The sequence below is a fragment of the Schistocerca cancellata genome, chromosome 2, assembly GCF_023864275.1.
Source record: "Schistocerca cancellata isolate TAMUIC-IGC-003103 chromosome 2, iqSchCanc2.1, whole genome shotgun sequence".
Lineage (NCBI taxonomy): Eukaryota > Metazoa > Arthropoda > Insecta > Orthoptera > Acrididae > Schistocerca > Schistocerca cancellata.
The window spans coordinates 849818116-849840792 of record NC_064627.1 but is presented as its reverse complement, the minus strand read 5'-3'; the positions used below and the strand labels follow the sequence as shown (position 1 = coordinate 849840792).

The 22677-nt window shown below is 39.7% G+C and overlaps 1 protein-coding gene across 6 annotated transcripts in view; it reads left to right on the top strand.

Annotated features, from left to right (window-relative positions):
* The first annotated feature begins 7272 nt into the window (after positions 1-7272).
* The window catches only part of LOC126162773 (glyoxylate reductase/hydroxypyruvate reductase), a 99186-nt gene continuing 83781 nt past the window's right edge, over positions 7273-22677 (top strand). For 2 of the 6 annotated variants that reach the window (XM_049919479.1, XM_049919478.1), the window contains exons 1-3: positions 7411-7937; positions 8040-8170; positions 19659-19848. In XM_049919479.1, coding sequence (XP_049775436.1) covers positions 7762-7937; positions 8040-8170; positions 19659-19848 — 497 coding nt within the window. In that variant the 5' untranslated portion in view covers positions 7411-7761. Of the gene's footprint in view, positions 7938-8039; positions 8171-19658; positions 19849-22677 lie in introns of all 6 variants that reach the window. The other 4 variants (XM_049919477.1, XM_049919476.1, XM_049919475.1 and 1 more) reach the window with 4 other exon arrangements.

The following is a 22677-nucleotide window of genomic DNA, read 5'->3' as shown; positions in this document are numbered from 1 at the left end:
AACGTCCGGTCAACGGTGGCCGAGCAACTGGCTCGTCACAATACGCCAGTCACTACTCTTGATAAACTGTGGTATCGTGTTGAAGCTGCAAGAGCAGCTGTACCTGTACACACCATCCAAGCTCTGTTTGGCTCAATACCCAGGCGCATCAAGGCCGTTATTACGGCCAGAGGTGGTTGTTCTGGGTACTGATTTCTCAGGATCTATGCAACCAAATTGCGTGAAAATGTAATCACATGTCAGTTCTAGTATAATATATTTGTCCAACGAATACCCGTTTATCATCTACATTTCTTCTTGGTGTAGCAATTTTAATGGCCAGTAGTGTAGTTCTAAGTCCAGGGGACTGATGACCTCAGATGTTAAGTCCCATATTGCTCAGAGCCATTTGAACCATTTTGTAACGCGTTTAAAGATTTGGAGGTCAGTACGCCTATGCAACATCACGGCTCCCAACACAACAACACGTGAGCCATCAAAACAATCACGTTAGAAAATATTCCTGGGTGCGTTGTGTGTTCCGACCTCTCGCCACATTAGGGTGCATCAGTCGGTATATCAGGCCTGCCTGGTCTTGATTTAGCTGTGGTCGTTCCTTCATGTTTCCACTTCACCACCATCAACTGACGTGGGCAGCTTTAGAAGAGTTGGGAGGTCCCTGATGGACTTGTCATTCAGGCGACTGCCAGTACCTGCTCCACGTTCGAAGTCACTGAGCTCTAGCTCTTCTGATTGACTTATTCTGCTGTTACTGCTTCTCTACTAACAACACAATATTCACCGCCTCCTTTTATACTAACGGGCCCACCTCTCGTGACTTTTAGTGGTGTGGTCTAGTCTGCACTACATAGGGCTGTCCAGATGCATTTGATCAGTTACAATATATACTATCCTTGTGGAATAATTTCACAGCTCAGCACCACCTCCTAGAGCCTATTACTCCACCCATTTCCACTGCCTCCTGCCCTCCTCTCCCTCGTCTTACAACAAGCGCCACAAACCACTGTCCTGCCGTCAGAAGAGCTCCAACAAACTTGTAATTGAAACTTCCTGGCAGATTAAAACTGTGTGCTGGACCGAGACTCGAACTCGGGACCTTTGACTTTCGCGGGCAAGTGCTCTACCATCTGAGCTACCCAAGCACGACTCACGACCCGTCCTCACAGCTTCAATTCTGCCAGTACCTCGTCTCCTACATTCCAAACTTCACAGAAGCTCTTCTGCGAAACTTGCAGAACTAGCACACCTGGAAGAAAGGATATTGCGGAGACATGGCTTAGCCACAACCTGGAGGAATTTTTCCAGAATGAGATTTTCACTTTGCAGCAGAGTGTGCGCTGATATGAAACTTCCTGGCAGATTTAAACTGTGTGCCGGACCTAGACTCGAACTCGGGACCTTTGCTTTTCGCAGGCAAGTGCTCTACCATCTGAGCTACCCAAGCACGATGGAAGGTAGGAGACGAGGTACTGGCAGAATTGAAGCTGCGAGGACGGGTCGTAAGTCGTGCTTGGGTAGCTCAAATGGTAAAGCACTTGCCTGCGAAAGGCAAGGATACCGAGTTCGAGTCTCGGTCCGGCGCACAGTTTTAGTCTGCCAGGAAGTTTCATATCAGCGCACACTCCGCTGCAGAGTGAAAATCTCATCCTGGATACTTGTTATTATTCGATTAGGATTTTGATTGGGCAGGAATTTTATATTGTTCTAGGTGTACGCTATCGCGAGACGTCAACAACAATAAAAAAAGGTAATCAAAATTTAGTCGAACAGAATCGAATGATACGATATTCAAAGTAGTGGACGACTTTTGCTATTTGGACAGCAGAAAACTGACGATCACAAGGTCAAAAGTGTGTTTCATTGGTTTGGGGAGCATGATAATGAACTCAAACTGATGCCTTGGCCACCAAATTCGCCTGCTCGAACCCGATGAAACACACATGGGGCGTTACCGGGCACCAGTTCCGCACCCGCAAGTCATTCACATACTGGCGAGTCTGCCGGTAGTCCTAAATGTTTGCCAGACGCGTTGATGTAAAATGTTTCGTAGTTGTGAAGTTCAGTGTTAGTAAGCCACAATGATATTGATAAAGTTATCCTGTCGGTATTGAAAACGTACAAGAATCTACAACTGCGTCCCTGGGATCGGGTCTGATGTTCTTATCAGTTTTCCCGTTTCTGCATCTATGCCTATACTCTGCAAACCAACACGAAGTGCGTGACAGAGGGTACGTCCCATATGGCAGTTATTAGGGTTTCTTCTCGTTCCCTTCGCGAATGAAGCGCGGGAAGAATGATTATATGATCGTCTCTGTGCGTGCTGTAATTATTCTAATCTTGTTCTTAAGATCCTTATGTGAGCGATATGTAGGGGGTTGTAGTACATTCCTAGAGTCATCATTTAAAGCCCATTCTTGAAACTTTGTTAGTCGACCTTCTCGGGATAGTTTACGCCTATCTTCAAGAGTCTGCCAGTACAGTTTCTTCAGCATCATTGTACCACTTTCCCCACGGGTCAAACAAACCTGTAACCATTCGTGCTGTTCTCCTCTGAACACGTTCAATATCCCCTGTTAGTCGTATTTTGTATGGACCCCACACACTTGTGCAATATTCTAGAATGGGTCGTATAAATCATTTGGAAGCAATCTCTTTTGTAGACTCATTGCACTTTCCTTGTATTCTACCGCTAAAGCGAAGCTCTACCACCTGCTTTACACACAACGGAACCTATGTGATCATTCAATTTCATATCCCCACAAAGCGTTACACCCAGGTATTAGTAGTATAGGTTGGTCGAACAGTGAGTCATTGATATTCTAGTCGTAGGATATTACATTTTTCGTTTTGTGAAGTGCAAAATTTTACATTTCTGAACATTTAAATCAAGTTGCCAATCTTTGTAGCAATTTGAAATCTTATCAAGATGTGACTGAATATTTATGCAGCTTCTTTCAGACTGTACTTCATTATACGTAACTGCATCATCTGCAAAAAGCCTGATTTTACTATTAATATTATCTGCAAGGTCATTAATATCCAAAATGGACAGCAAGGGTCCCAACACATTTCCTTGGGGCACACTCGAAGTTACTTGTACATCTGACGATGACTCTCCATCAAAGATAACATGCTGTGTCCTCCCTAGCAAAATGTCCTAATTCCAGTCACATATTTCACTTCATACCACATATGATTGAACCTTTGGCAATAAGCGTAAGTGTGGTACTGACTCAAATGCTTTTCGGAAATCAAGAAATGCTGCTTCTATCTGACTGCCTTGATCTAAAGCTTTCAGTATGTCATGTGAGAGAAGTGCGAGTTGAGTTTTTGCGTTCGAGTGTTGCCGCTTATTGAGTAGCCACTAAACAGAGGCCTTGTTTTAGATGATGGAGCTATTAGCTAGCTGGAGGAGGTGTTGGCAGAAAAGACAGACTTCTGAACGCTTGTTTTGAATATCTGAAATGTTTTGGTGTGACTCTCGACCTTTGTTTCTTTATACTGTTACTGTTTTGTCTTTGTGAAGATTTCTGCGTAAGTTGCGAGGAACCAGTGGAAGGCGGTATATTAACTGTTATCAGCGGAAGTTATCCACTTCGGCTATTAAAAAAATGAATGGACTAATGGATCTTAGACTCTCTTTGAATGCTGTTAGACTGTAACAGGGCATTTATCAGTTGTATTTTAGTGGCTCTTTTAACCTTGCCTCAAGGTTTTTTTTATATATTACTGTAACTGAACCTGCAAATTTTAAGGGTCCGCCGATAAATGTTTCCTTTTCTAATCAGTAGTGTAATATGTCGCTTAATTTCGCTCGCGCGGCGCACATCACTAGCAGTGCGTAGATTCCGGACAGGAAGAGAAACTAAGTGAACGTTTGAACACGTCAGAGATCAGTCTGCCATGTGTTGGCAGAACGTAACTGTACGCACAGCACCTCAAGAAGGTTTGGAGACTGGGGTTCGATGACTTCGCATTTTGTGTTCTCTTTGTCCATAACGATCTGCAAGGAAAGATCACCGATCTAACCGTCCCATATAAAATATTTTTTATTCATTTATTCTTTAGCGATGAGCCTATTTCATTAGGGATGTGTCTCAACTACCAAATAAGCGAAATCTAACAGGACGACAACCCTCAGGATCACCACAAACGTTTCCCATAAAAGTCTGGACCGTAATAATTTGTGATGATTTGCTGAAACAAGCCATTTTGCCAGCCCTATACGAATGGGTAGTTATTATGCGGTCCTTTGCTTCCGCTACTCACAGAGAATTTAGGTTACCTTTACATTGCTTAGGGAGACCTAGCCGTAATATGGATAGCGCCCATCGTCGTTTTCTTTTCTACTGTAGGAAGACAGACATTGGGTTCGTTTTTAGGGACGCCAACACTTAAGTAACTTCTGTGAGGCGTGCGGAGTTTGTCCAGTGATGAGTACTTTGCTCCAGTTGCATTTTTCCCAGAATTAATTTAAAAGTGATATTGTTTCAACCCATTTATCAAGAGTCGAACACATTTCGGAAATCACTACTCTGTTGCTCCCCTAGGATGAGTCAGATTCTGCTTATGGCTACTTAGTTCGCAGTCACCTACAGTTTTCACCCGTGACTACAAACAGAAAAAAACTTCTTGTTCATTTTTAAATGTAAAGAATACTTTATCTTCTTTCTCTGGTCACACTAACATTCTATACTAGGCTGAACTGAAGGGGTCTTTGGTTTCATTGTTAACTCTGTGACAACTGAGAACCACTCAATCATCCTTACGGCGGACGTTGTCGATTCCATTGCGATGGCAAAACGCGCCGTGAGTTCGCCGCAGGGGGCGCTTATCTGGCAAGTACTGTGAAGCACTCAGTATACATCCATAGTGAATTCCACAAGTGAATGAACTATCAAGATCACGAAACTGTGTTTTGTAGGCTTTAGTCCAGCGAGCCATCTCCACTCTTTCCCCTTAAAATGGGGAAAACCTGCTTCTTTTGAAACGCTTGAAGTACAAGAGTAGCAGTATCTTCCGTTTCGTTATGGTTCAACAGACTGTTGACATCTCAGTCATTAACAATAACGGAATATCGAATGTTCTAACAGAGAACACAAAGAGTTCGATCGCAGTTTAGTTAATTTCCACAACATTCGTTTAGAATGGCTTCATAAGCCAAGGAAAATCAGGAAGGTCAGTGCATATTCCGGGGTATTCCTGCCAATTGTGGATTCGTTTCATCAGCAGCTACCTGGATCGATAGTTTTGTATTTTTCTAACCCTTTTTCGCATTATCCATAAGCAAGTCTCCCTCACAGACCTTACGACAGAGTAAACAGATTGATCAAATCAGTTCAATGTGAATTCAGTTTAGTTCAACATGTTATTCCTGAGACTACTGTTAATTTATGGAGACAGTAGCCTTCGCCCATACTGATATCTGTCACAAGTCTTCTTATACATACTCCAACAAGACTGATTTCTTACAAGGCAGTCCACCAGCATGTCATCTTGAATGGGCGCTTGGTTTCTTCAAAAGGCACGAACTTTTTCGAGAAGTAGTGGTTTGAAGCACACGTTTTCTGCGACTTGCTTTGTTATACTTAAAACAATTATATTGTTCTCGATTCATCAGCTACGCAATAAAAGCAGCTGTTTAAAATGAAAACTGCCCGTACTTGAGCAGCTGTCCAAATCGATCTTCGAAACACAGGTAAGTAAAGCGACTGAAATTTTTAACGTGAAGTGTGATGAAACAATGATGAAACGGCCGATAATGTTTTGTACGATTAATTTCGAACACTTTTTACATATTTCTGCATGAATCCGAGAAGAATACACAATCAATCGCCTCTTTACGTACAAACGTAAATTTCCTGAAACGTTGCTTTGCTTGGTGCTGGTGTTCCGCAGTCTCTCGAGAGAGTACCTCTCATGTGGTGTCATTTGGCACTAGATTCAAGGCCAAGCGCGGCCAATTTCTGCACGTAACTATTGGGAAGATTGCCACCAGAATTTTTTATCTACTAGTCCACTAAAATTACGATGGTTCTTTGTTCTTGTCACACCGATACTCAAGATACAAGTAACAAAGTTTGGCTTACAAAGAACTTTTCAAAATTATTTTTCGCCGAATATGTTCTCCGATCTATTGCGTTCGTTTGATTAATATTACACCATTTTTACGAAAGTTACATTTGATACGGACAACAATGACTACAACTGAGTAGATCTTTCAATTTTTTCCCATTGCGGTATGCATTTTTTTACAGGTATTCCCTACCAACCATAAATCCACAACTGATATACCGTTTTCTTTATCAACACCTCTATAGCCAACACGTGGTGCAGCTGCCACGGGTCACAGTGACAGTCACATCTGCTGTTTACCGCACACTAAAAACACTCGGAACGCCAGAGTTTACTATCTCATCTGGCCGAGTGCTAAGCAGTGTAAACGCTTCGATATCGAAACAAGCCACTAAGATTGTGTTTAAGGAGTTCTGGTCACAAACTTGACGCTGTATTACGCTCTTAACTGAGAATGAAATAAGCTACGGTTAATTCATATTAATCATTGACTAGCTGAAGATGAGTATAATTACGTAAAATTAAGCGAATGTAACTTCTAACTGCCGTTGCCTGTGACAAGCGCGCCTAACAAAAACAACTTATTAGGTGAAAACAAGAGGTACTACCATTTAGTAAAAAATTTCGACTGTCACGGATTCACTGATCAAATGCTTGCAAAAGTTGTATACTTCAAGACATTATATTAAAGTCTGACACTTCCATTTTACATCTGTTTTCGTCAATCCCAAGTACATCTTAATTTCACTAATGAACGAAGTCAAAACAGGTACGAAAACACCAAAGAAGATTTTTCACTCTGACATAAAATAACGACAGAAGAGAATACTTCTCTAAAGTTAGCATGCATCACCTCTTTATATTTAACCTACTAATAATGAAACACGAAGTATATATATTCAAGCAATTCTATTTACGCTTCATAAACACTGAGAAAACTTACCAATCAACGATGTACTTCAAGTCTCTTGAAAACAAACTGAAAGGCGTGACTTATTTGGAGGGAGAGACAACTGTTTTTCGATGTAGTTACTACCTTATCACTATAAAAATCTAAACTATTGAAACGTTTCGAGCAACTGCACTACGTATCCTCGCACAGATGAAATCTCTCTCATCCAACTCATTGATTGAAACTTTCCTTTCCAGTCACTTGTTGCACAAATTGTATCCTCCTCCTTTTGCAACAGTCGTTGAGGGTCTGTAAGTATAGATAGCACTGACTACCATCCCAGAAAACATCTTTCACTTGGAAAAAGTTTGACCTGTTGCCGCAAGAGAGCAGCAGTGATCACAATTATTTCTGCGGGCAAAGCAAACTAACACCGGTAAAATACGCAAGCTGGGGAAGAATGTACTTCGAAATTCGAAACTCACAGCGAGTAAACTAATTGATTACGGGCTTTCAGATTTAATAACTATAATATAATGGACGTAGCTATTTTGTCGAAGGGACGGAAGGTCCGTAGCTTTGCTTTAATTCGACCTGATTGTGCCAAAACTTAAAGCGAGGGCTAATATGACTGTGAGCGAAGTTATAGGAAAAAATACATAACATTTCCAAACTGTTCTGTTTACATGTCCTTTGAAAGTCATGTCCTTGAGTTGTGCTTGCTTTTATAGATAACCATAACGTGTAGCTGCTTGACAACGAGAATACAGAAATAAAGAGAAGAACGGTTCTTCATGATTTATCAAAACCTTTGGAAACAATGGTCCAGCTGCGGTAAAATTATATTCAGAAAGCCCAAGTCACTACAGCAGAGTCATTTTATCTCACAGGCGACAGGAATGGGACGGTTTAAAGTTTACGTTACTCATCCGAACGTGCCACAGTCTGCAATTCAGTTGTTACAGGAAAGGTAAATCTAAAGAAATACTCTTACCATTGGACAAACAAATTTTAATTCCACCAGATAACCGTCTACGTGCTTCATGTGTGAAAAAGTTCAATTTGCTTTCAGTTGTGATGTCACTGTTTGGCAACAAGAATGCCCTGTGAAAAGAGCAGAACTCATGACGCAAATCAAAGGAAAGGATGCACTATTCTGTTTGTTGACGGATAAAATTGACAAGGAAGTGTTAGATAGTGCAGGTAAGACATTTATTGTTTTAAGTTTAGACGTTAAAAATTATTTAATGGATAAACACAAAACTCCATCTTATGTATTGCTTTCTTAACATGTAAAACGTTTCTACAGTACTCTAAAATCATAGCATATGTGATCGGTAGAGTGTACCGAATTGTTGCAAATTGGCCCTGTAATATAACAGAGATTGAGCAATTATGTAAAAACTGCTTCCTATTGACTTCTATGACACACTGAGGAATCTCACCCAGAACAACTTACAGCTCTTATTACCAATTTACACCACACTTATTGTGCATTTGCTGCTTCATTTAGCAATGGATACTTCAGTTGTACTGTACTGTACGTGTTGGAGAACATAAGAATTTACATACAGGTACTGTGAGAGAAGATGCCTATGGTATTCCACTTAACACACATGGAGATTCACAATTACAGAATATGGTTTGTAGTGGCATCATTATTCACTTCCTGTTTTGAAAACTAAAATATTGACAAAGTATGTCTTTTTGTATAAATTTACCATTATTGTGCAGTTGTAGAAGTCCTTTCAAGTGTGTGCATCAATTGCAATGATTGCAGTACTGAAAATATATTTATTACCTACCAAAACAATTACCTCATATGTGGTAATATTTAATAAAGTAGTGTATAATGAACAGCAACTGGTTCACAACCAAATTTTTAGCTTTTAATAATCATAAACAACAGTTTGCCAACCACAGCTTCCTTCTAGACTTTCTCATGCTTTATTATCTTCATGTATGCTCCCATGTTGCTTTTGCTTGCCTTATAATTTCATATACTACCCAACTTCCATTAGATTCTCATATCAGTCTTTTCATATACCTTGGAAACCAGCACAAAGGACTACCTGGGTGTATGTCCTGACCACTCCAGTTTCATTAGTCTTTGTTATGTCTTCCATTGCAAGCTGTTCTCCGATCCATTCACTTTTTTTTTTTTTCTCCCCACATATGTTGTACTAATTTCCAATACACATCTCCAAACTCCTCAATGAAGAACCTTAAGGTTCTAAACAAGTTTTGTATCAATAGTCTGTGTCCCTCTGCCATAAAATCAAAAGTGGAAGTAGGGTCTACAAACTGATTGTAAACATTTGGTTTTCTGGCACACTGGTAGCTACGATTTGAAAACCATGTTCAGTTTGCCAAAAACACTCAAGCTCTTTTTTATTCTTCTGTTTGTTTGTTTTGCTGTTCACCCAATCAGCTGCTCCAAATATTAAAACTCATAAACTGTTGCGTGACTTTATTGTCTATTTGTACTGTTTTCTTTTTTTGTATCCAGTTTTAGTTTTAAACATAACAAACATGCTAAAATTAATATTGTGTAGTATTTTGCATAGTAATTAGTGTTAGATTGCAGGGATCAGTACATATGACAACTCTGTAGCTAAAACCTTGTATGTTATTAGTTGCCCCCTTTTCTTGCTGCAGTAGTCTACAGCACAGGTGGAAAATTACTGCATGTATGCATTTATTACTGGCTCTTCCTTCAACTTACAGAGAGATTCCATGGTGACTCATGTTAAATTTTGAAATCAGTGTTTTATTATGTTGACTTGTTATCTTTTATAAAACCATATTTTCTTTTGTAAATCATCATTATAAATTGTGTTATTCACGCAAAGATCTTGAAGTGGTATTTAAGCAGGGAAGAGCATTAAAATTAAAGAACAAGAATGTAATTTTATGTCATGACTCATGTTGCAAATTTGGGACATCCTCCTACGCATTTTAGCTCAAAAGTGTCCTCAGACTATTAGGAGTATGGATCTGGTTTTTACCACAGAAAAATGCATATTAGGTTGACATTCAAATGACTGAGTTATAGATTTTTAAAAATATTTATAACATGTGAAATATTGTAATATATTGAAACAGGCACGCAACTCAATGTTACATACATGACTCTTGTTACTTCCTACTTATTGTTGGAAAAACTTTTTAGCTGCAAGCAGAGAAATGAAAATATAGCATTATGTGCCAAATAAGATAAACTTAACATTAACATTTCACTTTTTAAACTCTATAAAAAATTACAAGAGCATGACATCTGGGAAAATGAATTGTAAATTCAATTAAAAGTCAGAGAAATGAAAATATCCTCTTGCATTGACAACATCAAGTGGATTAATTTTCTTCATAATTTCATCACATTTTACAGGCCATTTCAAACAGTGACCAGCACACTGCCTTGCAGTGATTAAGTAAGAATTTCCAAAAACTGCACACTCTTCTCCAGCATTGAATTTACTGTCATATTCTACTTTGTACCAGATTCCGGTTTTCACACCTCCCATAGTTTCTTCACTATGATGATCTGCAGCAGCAAAATTCATTGGAGACAGCAGATATGTTTTAGTACTCCTTTCTTGTAGTGAAAGCAGTGAATGCATTTAATGTTTTGTAGGGCCTACTGATGGTGCTGAAGAAAATATTTGCGTCAGATTAAGCTTCACATTGATTCCTTGAATTTCATCAATCGACACATGAAAAACCTGCGTAGTTGTTGTACTTGCAGCTACCTGAGCGAAAGCTGATGCATCACTTACTATCAATTTTCTCTTTTTTAATGCATTCCCCACTAGCTGTTCCGCAACTGCACCAATTCCATCTACAGCTCCTTTACCATGGGATGTAGCAAATAAGTTCCAGTAGATTTCCACATTAAGAAATGATTGAAATTGAGGTAGAGCAGTACTAATATATTTGTTTTTAAATTGTGAGGCAGGTCCATCTGACCAGATTGAAACTACCTTCACATTTTCAGGTATAGTTGACAGTACCTTGTTAATGTAAGCAATTGCAGCGCCCGAGCCATGGCTTTATCCAGAGCACTGTGTGACTTATATGGTGACAAAATTGCTTTACTAGGTTGCTGATCTTGCATCTTATGTTGCCTATGTTTTCAAACTCTCTCCCCATTTTTAGCTCGTCTTTCTTCTGATAATAGTCCTTGCTTATGTTGACTCAACTGTAGAAACTTTCGTTTCTGCTGGCTTTTTCAAGCTTCTTCCAGATGCTTCTTCTTAAATTTTTCATATTTTCCTTTACTCTGTAACTTTTCCTTTCTCCTACTCTGTCTTTCTGCAGCTACTAAGGGCATCCTCTTCTTCTGATCTTAAAATAATACAACTGTGACTCAGATTTCGTGACTCACCTTACACATTTAATTTTCTGTTTTTACAATATTGATTGAAATTTTTAGTAGTGATATTAGTTACACATTCACACTAAAAAGTAAGTTACCGAACAAGATAAAGTTTTCCCTAACTTCTCTCTTGGTATAAAAACTTAATTTGTATGAAAGTGACTCATGTTGCATGAAAGTTCATGCTGTTGTATTATGTTATTTACCCCAACCTATAATTTACCTACTTAAGTTTTATACTCTATGCAATACATTAGGGTATGTAACAGTAATATAAATAATAGTATGCTAATTCTTACCTGTCAGTTAGTTGAAATGAAGGTCCAAAGTCTCCAACAATTCACACTCTCATCACATGAAAAGCGTATGGCATTATAAAAATAGCTACAAATTATGAAAGGTAAGCAATAATAGGCCACAAACCATTGTTGCCATACAGTAAAAAGTCCAGCTTTTCAAAAAATATATAAAAAGTACCAAATTTTAAACTTTAAATATCGTGTGTCCTACTTTACATGGAATATCCCTACAGGTGATATTTGGAGTATATAAAGTAGATTTGTTCTCAGTTGTTATCTGAAACATAGTTTCTTTAAAACTGCATTGTGATTCTCCATGAGAATTACATTATCTTTGTTAGCAGTGGTACATGAAATTATATATTATTAGCCTCTATTTCTATAATTAAATTGGCTGGTAATCACCTAAGTTCTAAAAGGCTGATGGTAATACTTGCAACATATCAAACCCAGAAAATTAAAGAGAAACAACAGACTTAGTATAAGCTGTTTGTCTACTATTTTGTAAAATACAGCACCAGCCACAGTGCAGTTCCTCTGTGGATGCTGTGCATGGCCACAGGATGACTTAGTTGTTGTGCGTATGCAGCTGAAAACCAATGTGACCACTGTCAACTGATTGGAATCTGTTGTGAATGGATGTGCTGGGAGGGCTGCAGAGTGTTATGTTGCTGAGACGCCATAGGTACTTGAAGTACTATCCTCCCCTGTGGATCCTGTCTTGTCTCCAGGAAGTACGGGATCTATTACTGCTTGACCGCTTACTGTGAGTGACGTGTCAGTGGTAGGGCTAGCCATCCATACGGGGGAATCAGGTACTAGAGAACTCAAGATATTACACCCATCCACCTAACTAACAAGTTTGAGGTACTGTCTACCATTGAAACATATTAAGAGGCTATTCTGACAGCCATTGATAGAACAAGGTGCAACCAGCTGCAGATTGTGGCGCATGTTGGGATTAACAACACTTGCTGACTGGGTCTTGGGGTCATATTTGGATCATTCTAGTGACTCGCAGGGAAGGTTAGCAACTGTGGTCTTGCTGATGGAGTTTGAGCAAAGCTTACTCTCTGCAGTATTATCCCCAGAGCAGGTTATGCCCCCCCCCCCTCCCCCACTTCCGAAGTGGGAGGATTGAACCAGAGACTGTGAACATTCTGCGGTAAGCTAGACCATGAGTTCCTAGACTTGGGCCATGTGGTTGAGGACTGTTTGGTCCCTCTAAATGGATCAGCTGTGTGTTTCACATCAGAGGCTGCCACCCACATAGCTGACTGTGTATGAGGTTCCACACACCGGTTTTATTAATTAAATGACTCTCCATCCAGCCCATATGTTGGTAGCTGTATGAGACCCAGGAATATCAGTGTAAGAGCCAAAGAAATGCCCTCATAGGTGAGGGTAAGAAAATCATAGTGGTGAACTGCCAAAGACTTCACAGCAAAATGCCAGGGTTCGAAGTAGTCATAAAAATCAATTAAGCTCACATAATACTAGGTACAGAATGCAATTTAAAACCTGAAATTGACAGCAGCGAGATTTTGTAGAAAATTTAATTGTTGATCAAAAGGATATGCTAATAGAAAATGGAGATGTTGTATTTGTTGCAGTAGACAAGAAGCTAAAATCCATTGAGATGTGAATTGAAGCTACATGTGGGATAGTTTGGACAAGATTCAGTTTCAACAATACATGTAAAATTTAATTGCATCTTTCTATTTACTATCAGACTCACCACTGAGGTAAACGAAAATTTCAGATAAAATCTAAGTTTATTGGTATGGAAGGTTAGGTGTGCACTACACATCAGAGGCTGCTATTCAGGTAGCTGACTGTGTATATGGGGGTGCACACAATGGTTATTTAGATTTAGATCCAGATAACAACAGTTGTGGGACACCCAGAAGTATCAGTGTAAGATCAAAAGGAACACCTCCCACAGGTGAGAGTATTAAAACCCTAAAGGTAAACTGCCAAAGCATTTGCAACAAAATGCCCAAGTTTGGAGTGCTTATTAGGTACAGAAAGCTGTTGAAACATGAAATTAATAGCAGTGAGGTTTTTGGGTAAAATTTAAGTGTACCTCAAAAGGATAAGCAAATGGGAAATGGAGGTGATGTATTTGTCGCAGTAGACAAGAAACTCAAATCCAGCAAGGCAGGACTTGAAGCTGCATGTGACACTTTTTGGACAAGAGTCACTATCAGAGGTGGGCATAAAATAATTGGATCCTTCTGTCGCTCACTAGATTCATTGCCAGATGTAACTGAAAACTTTAGAGAAAATTTCAGTTCACTTGTACAAAAAATTCCCTGAGCATACTGTAATCATTTGGTGACTTTAATCATTCAACAATTAATTGCAAAAATTAGTTTTGTTAGTGGTGGGCATGATAAGACATCCTGTGAAACTTTACTAAATGACTTCCCAGAAAACACCTAGAACAGGTAGTTAGACCCTCACTCATGATGGAAATACATTCGATCTAATAGCAACAACATACACGATTTCTTTGAGAATGTCCACATTGAAACTGGTATCAGTGACCATGACACAGATGTGACTACAGTGATTACCAAAGTACAAACGTCAACTAAAACAAGCAGAAAGACATATATGTTCAGTAAATTAGATTAAATATGTGTCATATCTCATCTCAATGAGGAACTTGAAACTTTCAGCACTGGTTCAAGATTAAAAGAATAGTTGGCAATGCACTGGATAGATTTGTACCCAGTAGAACAGTTCATCGTGGGAGAGAACCTCCATGTTATACAGGTCACTGTAAAGAAACAGAATTACTGCATAATAGGTGTAAAACAAAGTGTAAGACTATAGATAGATGCTGAATGAAACACATTTCGCCGTCAAGAGAGCAGTGCGTGATGCCTTAAATGACTACTGTAGCAGAGTATTGTCAAGTGATATTTCACAGAAATCAAAGAAATTATGGTCGTATGTTAAGGCTGTTAGTGGCACCAAAGTTAATGTCCAATCCCTAGCAAATGAGACAGCAACTGAAATGGAGGGTAGCAAAGCAAAAGCTGAAATGCTTAACTCCATTTTCAAATGATCCTTTACAAAGGAAAACCCAGAAGAATTGCCTCGCTTTGATCATCATACTACTGAAAATATGAATGAAATAAGTATTAGTGTCAGTGGTGTTGATAAACAGTCGAAATTATTAAAATTGAACAGAGCTCCAGGCCCCAATGGAATCCCTGTTAGATTCTATGCTGAATTTGCAGCTGAGTTAGCCCCTCTTGTCACTATAATCTAGCATAGATCCCTCGAACAAAAAAAAGTGTCAATTTTTTTGGAAAAGGTACTGATCACATCTGTCTACGAGAGAGTTAGTAGAAGTGATCCCAAAACTACTGTCAGTATCCTTGACATCAATTTGTTGTAGGATCTTAGAAAATATTCTGAGCTCAAACATAATGAGGTATCCTGAACAGAATGACCTCCCCATTGCCAACTAGCACGGATTTCGAAAACAGTGATCATATGAAAACCAACTCTCACTTTTCTCAAATGACATACTGAAAGCTTCGGATCAAGGCAACCTGGTAGATGCCGTGTTTCTTGACTTCTGAAAAGTATTTGACTCGGAACTGCACCTGTGGTTATTGTCAAAAGTATAATCATCTGGGGTACCAAGCGAAATTTGTGACTGGACTGAGGACTTTTTGGTAGGGAGGACATAGCTTGTTATTTTGGATGGGTGTCATCATCACATGTAAAAGAAACTTTTGGTGTGGCCCAGGGAAGTGTGTTGGGACTGATGCTGTTCATTTTGTATGTTAATGACCTTTCAGACAATATTAAAAGTAAAATCAGGCTTTTTGCAGATGATGTAGTTATCTGTAATGAAGTACTATATGGGAGAAGCTGTCAGCCAGATGTGGAAAAGATTTCAATGTGGTGCAGAGATTGGCAAATGTTCAGAAACGTAAAATTTTTCAATTCACAAAATAAAAAAAAAATAAAAAAATAAATAAATAAAAAAAAATAGTATCCTTCGACTATAATATCAATGAGTAACTATTGAAATTGGCCAGCTCATACAAATACCTGGGTGTAACACTTTGTAGGGATAGGAACTGAATGATTACATACGTACAGTCCTGGATAAAGCAGGTGGTAGACTTCGGTTTATTGGTAGAATACTGGGGAATGCAATCAGTTGACAAAAGAGATTGCTTACAAATTGCTTGTGTGGCCGTTTCTAGAATATTGCTCAAGTGTGTGGGACCCGTGCCATATAGGACTAACAGTGGATATTGAATTTATACAGAGAAGGCAGCACAAATGGTCACAGGTTTGTTTAACCCATGGGATAGTGTTCACAGAGGTACTGAAGGAATGGAACTGGCAGACTCTTGAAGACAAGCATAAACAATCCCAAGAAAGTCTATTAACAAAGTTTCACGAACTAGCCTTAAATGATTGTTCTAGAGCTGTACTACAGCCTCCTATGTATCGCTCACAAAGGGGTCACTAGTATAAGATTAGAATAATTACGGCACGCTCAGAAGCATTTGACCCATCATTCTTCCTGCGTTCCATATATGAATGGAACAGGAAGAACTCCTAATAACTGGTACAATGGGATGTACCCTCTGCCATGCACTTCACGGTAGTTTGTAGAGTGTAGATATATAAGTAGAAGTTCCCCTATCATATTGTAATCATCAGAGAAGACTTTAATCATACAATAATCAGTTAGGGTACTTACAGTTTTGTTAGTGGTGGGTGTGACAAGACATCCTGCGAATCATTATTGAAAACCATCTCTGAAAACCATTTGGAACAGATAGTTCAGAATCCCTCTCATGATGTAAATATATTGGATCTAATGGCAACAAATAGACCTGACACCTTTAAGGATGTTTACATTGAAACTAGTATCGGTAACCATGAGGTAGTTCTAGCAACAATGTTTACCAAAGTGCAGAGGGCAACTAAAACAAATAAGAAGATTTATATGTTCAGTAAACTAGATAAAGAGGCAGCAGTGATGAACTTGAAACTCTAAGCTCAGACGGGAGTGTATAGGGAAACTGTGGCTCAAGTTTTAAATAATAGTTGACCAAGCACTGGATAGATATGTACCAAGCAGAACAGTTCATGATGGAAAGGACTTTCCATGCTATACTGCCGCTGTAAGGAAACTTCTAAACAAACAGAGATTACTACATAATAAGTCTAAAATTAAGAAATTCTGGTTGTATGTAAAGACTGTTAGTAGTACCAGTGTTAGTGTCCAGACACTCATGGAATTGAGGGTAGCAAAGTGAAAGCAGAAATACTTAACTCTAAATTTAAAGTGTTCCTTCACAAAGAAAAACCCAGAAACAATGCCCCAGTTAAATTCGTGTACCACAGCAAAGATGAGTGAAATACATATTAGTTACAGTGGTCTTGAGAAACAGCTGGAGTGGTTTAAATTAAACGAAGCTTTAATGCCTGATGGAATCACTGTCAGATTCTGTACCAGATTTGTGGCTGTATTTGTACCTTCTCTGACCATGATGTAACGGAGATCCTTCGAACAAGAAACTGTGCCCAGTGGTTGCAGCAAGAACAGGTCCCATTCATCTACAAAAATCTACTGTCCAATATCCTTTAAATATATTTGTTACAGAATCTTAGAACATATTCGAAACTCAAATGTTATGAAGTATCTTTAACAGAGTGACCTCCTCCATGCCAACCAGCACAGCTTCTGGAAACATTGATTGTTTGAAATCCAACTTGGGCTTTTCTCACATAACATTCTGAAAGCAATGGATCAAGGGAGTCAGATAGATGCAGTGTTTCTTGACTTCCAAAAGGCATTTGACTCAGTACCACACAAACACTTATAATCAAATGTACATTCATATGGGTTATCAATCGATATTTATGACTCGATTGCGGAACTCTTGGTGGGGAGAACACACCATGTCATCTTAGATGCAGTCATTGACAGACGTAGAAGCAACTTCAGGTGTGCCCCAGGAAAATGTGTTGCGACCTTTGCTGTTCATTTTGCAAACAATGTTAATAGTAACCACAAATGTTTCACAGATGAAACAGTTATCTCTAATGAAGTACTCTATGAGAAAAGCTGCACAAATATTCAGTCATATCTTGATAAGATTTCAGAGTGGTGCAAAGATTAGCAATTGGCTTTAGGTGTTCCGAAATGTAAAACAGTGCACTTCAAAAAATGAAAAAATATGGTATCCTATGACGACAATATTAATGTGTCACTGCTGGAATCTGTCAATGTGTATTGATACTTGAGTGTAAAAATTTGTAGGGTTGTGAAATGGAATGATCACATCGGCTCATTTGTGGATAAAGGAGGTGGCAGGCTGCAGTTTATTGGTAGAATACTTGTGAAATGCAGTCAGTCTGCAAAGAAGATGGCATACAGAACATTTGTTGTGGCCCATCATAGAATATTGCTCAAATGTATGGGACCCGTACCAAATAGGACTAACAGGATATTGAATGGATACAAAGAAAAGCACCACAAATTGGTTTATTTGATGCATGGTAGAGTGTCATGAAGATCCTGAAAGAACTGAATTGGTACAAACTTGAAGAATGGTGCAAATTATCCTGTGAAATCCTATTTAGGTAGTTTCTGGAACCAGTTTTAAGTGATGAATGTAGGAATATACTATAATCTGCTCTGTATTGTTTCCATAGGAGTTGCGAAGCAAGATTGCAAGTTTAGACTAATTACAGCATGTGCAGAGGTGCTTAAGCAATCATTAATTTCACACAAATGGCATGCGAAAAAGCCCTGTTAACTGTTACAGTGGGATGTACCAAGGAATTTCCTTTTTTTCTCCCCCTACCAGTTTTCAGATGCAAACTGGTCTGTGGAAAACAAGAAGAATGACTTTGGGTTACATTTAAAACTTGCTTTGCTGCCTTTTGATAATTTTATGTTATTGGGCAAATGATCAAAAATTGTTGTTGCCTAGGCCAATGACAGGTTTAATAACGAGTAATAAAGGTTTTTTTCCCTCTAGTGTCATGGGTACGGGCATCTCCATTCTTCTCAAATTGTGATGGATTATTTGTGATGAATTTCGTTAGTGGTAATATGTGACGTGCAATACAGTTAGAATGCCTAACTCCTTGAAGAGGTACCTACATTATGACCAAGGATGATCACCAACTATTATTCTTACTGTTCTCTACGCAATTCAGAGTGGTATGCAGAGTATAGATGTAGATATAGATACTTGCAAGCCTCCTCCACTACATGTGATGCGTCTATAGTCCAGTCCATGAATGATGGCGGCTCACACAGGTTAAGACAATGAGGGGGATTGCATTGTTGCTCGTTCCAATCAAAAATTGGGGTATGCGCATACATGTGCTTTGCGCCTAATGAAAATGTGTATTTCGCAAATTATGTCTTTCACTTGCTGGTGTAGGATTTTATGCTAGCAACGCCATCAGCCGTGACAACTCGCAACAAATAGAATAAAAATTCATTAAATAACTCGCTACGATCGAGTATAATGCTGGTATTGCACATAACATTCACAGTAAAGCGCTCAGAACACTACTGAATGCTCATTGGCTGTTAGAGAACGTCATGCGACATAGGTGCACAGAACAAACCTAAACTCGACCCGGCGTTTGTGACTCCAGCTATAGCAGCAGAATCTGCTGCTGAATTGGGAAAACATGGAACCTTTTCAATGAAGGTTTTATGTTTTAATTTGTAATGTTTTTAGCAATAGAGTATGACAGATATCCGTGAACAGGAAAATGTTGAAAGGATAGCGTATTCGGGAAAATATTGATATTAAGCAGCAAAGTTTTCTGGAAAATTAAGTTATTTTATTGTGGCAGTGCTGTCCTGCCAAGAAAGTTGCATTAGTCTTCACAGTTTTATCTAGTTGGAGGATTTAACCACAGTTGTTTAACCATAGAATATTCTATTCAAAATTAAAAAATAAACTTGTGTTCTCTATTGATTGCAGTACTTCTTTATTTACAGGGCCAGACTTAAAAGTTATTGGTACAATGTCTGTAGGGTACGATCATATTGATGTACATGAAGTCAAGAAGCGTGGCATCAAAATTGGGTATACTCCAGATGTTCTCACTGATGCAGTGGCTGATCTTACTATTGCCTTACTACTTGCAACTTCCAGACGACTCTTTGAGAGCCACAATGAAATACTGAAGTAAGTTTGGAATTGAACTGTAAATATTTTGGTGCAAGCAAAAAAGCAACTGCCATTAAATTGTATTTTTCCATTAACTGATTCTGCTTCCACATACTCTATTATTGACATTGTGTCTAATAATCTCACTCATTCCATCTTGCTGAAAGCATCACAGTAAGCTGCAACTGATCATCCATAAAAGTCCTTGGTTCTCCAGTTATTGCTAAATTATCACCCTGTTTCTTTGTCTTCCTTTGTAGTAGACCAGTCCATACACAGTTGGCTGCGATTCATTCCTCCATTTGTTTCTTTTGCATGGCCCGTGGATCATATTCGTGATGTGGAACCTGTTGAAATGTTCACAAATGAGATGTATTTGCTCTGTGAAAATACACATGGCTACATAATCGTAATTTACATAACTGATTTTTGTTTTGTTTTAATCTTAATCTACAATGAAGTTTAGTAAATGTAATCCAACCATGTACATCCTGTCTGCTCAGAAATTCATATATGCAGTAGATGGAGTTGTCAAGCAAAAATACACTCCTGGAAATTGAAATAAGAACACCGTGAATTCATTGTCCCAGGAAGGGGAAACTTTATTGACACATTCCTGGGGTCAGATACATCACATGATCACACTGACAGAACCACAGGCACATAGACACAGGCAACAGAGCATGCACAATGTCGGCACTAGTACAGTGTATATCCACCTTTCGCAGCAATGCAGGCTGCTATTCTCCCATGGAGACGATCGTAGAGATGCTGGATGTAGTCCTGTGGAATGGCTTGCCATGCCATTTCCACCTGGCGCCTCAGTTGGACCAGCGTTCGTGCTGGACGTGCAGACCGCGTGAGACGACGCTTCATCCAGTCCCAAACATGCTCAATGGGGGACAGATCCGGAGATCTTGCTGGCCAGGGTAGTTGACTTACACCTTCTAGAGCACGTTGGGTGGCACGGGATACATGCGGACGTGCATTGTCCTGTTGGAACAGCAAGTTCCCTTGCCGGTCTAGGAATGGTAGAACGATGGGTTCGATGATGGTTTGGATGTACCGTGCACTATTCAGTGTCCCCTCGACGATCACCAGTGGTGTACGGCCAGTGTAGGAGATCGCTCCTCACACCATGATGCCGGGTGTTAGCCCTGTGTGCCTCGGTCGTATGCAGTCCTGATTGTGGCGCTCACCTGCACGGCGCCAAACACGCATACGACCATCATTGGCACCAAGGCAGAAGCGACTCTCATCGCTGAAGACGACACGTCTCCATTCGTCCCTCCATTCACGCCTGTCGCGACACCACTGGAGGCGGGCTGCACGATGTTGGGGCATGAGCGGAAGACGGCCTAACGGTGTGCAGGACCGTAGCCCAGCTTCATGGAGACGGTTGCGAATGGTCCTCGCCGATACCCCAGGAGCAACAGTGTCCCTAATTTGCTGGGAAGTGGCGGTGCGGTCCCCTACGGCACTGCGTAGGATCCTACGGTCTTGGCGTGCATCCGTGCGTCGCTGCGGTCCGGTCCCAGGTCGACGGGCACGTGCACCTTCCGCCGACCACTGGCGACAACATCGATGTACTGTGGCGACCTCACGCCCCACGTGTTGAGCAATTCGGCGGTACGTCCACCCGGCCTCCCGCATGCCCACTATACGCCCTCGCTCAAAGTCCGTCAACTGCACATACGGTTCACGTCCACGCTGTCGCGGCATGCTACCAGTGTTAAAGACTGCGATGGAGCTCCGTATGCCACGGCAAACTGGCTGACACTGACGGCGGCGGTGCACAAATGCTGCGCAGCTAGCGCCATTCGACGGCCAACACCGCGGTTCCTGGTGTGTCCGCTGTGCCGTGCGTGTGATCATTGCTTGTACAGCCCTCTCGCAGTGTCCGGAGCAAGTATGGTGGGTCTGACACACCGGTGTCAATGTGTTCTTTTTTCCATTTCCAGGAGTGTATTTGATTTTCTAATACTTTCATTATCTGCCAGCACTTTTAATTGTGGAGGGGGTTTGTAAACATTTTTCATGGCTGTGTACTGTGCTCCTTTCTGTACAAGAATAAGGTTAAGTTGTGATAGGGGTGGCTATTTGTGTTCCTGATATTATATTTATTGATGCTGTTTTAAATGGTAGGGAGCTAGGTTGGTGTGTGATAAAGTACTATATCAAATAAATTGAAACAGTTTCAGTTACTATAATTTAACAATAAGATTGAACATATAAACAAAAAGAAGTTTTAGTGCTCTTTAATGATTCATTCAGACACCTTAGAAAAGCAGTTTACACCCTGTCAACTTTTCTGCTCTGGTAAACACTCAGAACAGTGAGTGAGTACACAAGGAATAAAATATGGATACCTGTTGCAACTATCATGGTAGGCTTAAAACACAATAGAATAAAAAACACAGTAATTAACTAAAAACCTTCACAGCGACTAATGTGTTTAAATACGATTTTAAAACAGTAACAATTAGTAGCTCACCTTAGTTAGCAACCAAGGTAAGCAAAATTTATAAAATAAAAAAAAAGTAGCATATGGCAAACAGCCGTGATAGTAGTCACATTAAATTACCTAAATGAACATCAGAATGTCTCAGGTGACCAACAGTGTTTCAAATGAGCTACCAAAACTTAGCAAGCAGCTCTTGAATAAAGCCTTTAGGAAATAACTCCCTGCATTGGGCTATATTTTAACATTTTTAGATTCCTTACACAGATTCCATAAACAGTAAGAGGCTGCCTGAACACTCAAAAAGTCTTTAAGCTTTTGCTACACAAAATTAAACCTGAATTTAAAATTTAGTCTTCAGACAGTAAAATAAAAAATAAAGAATA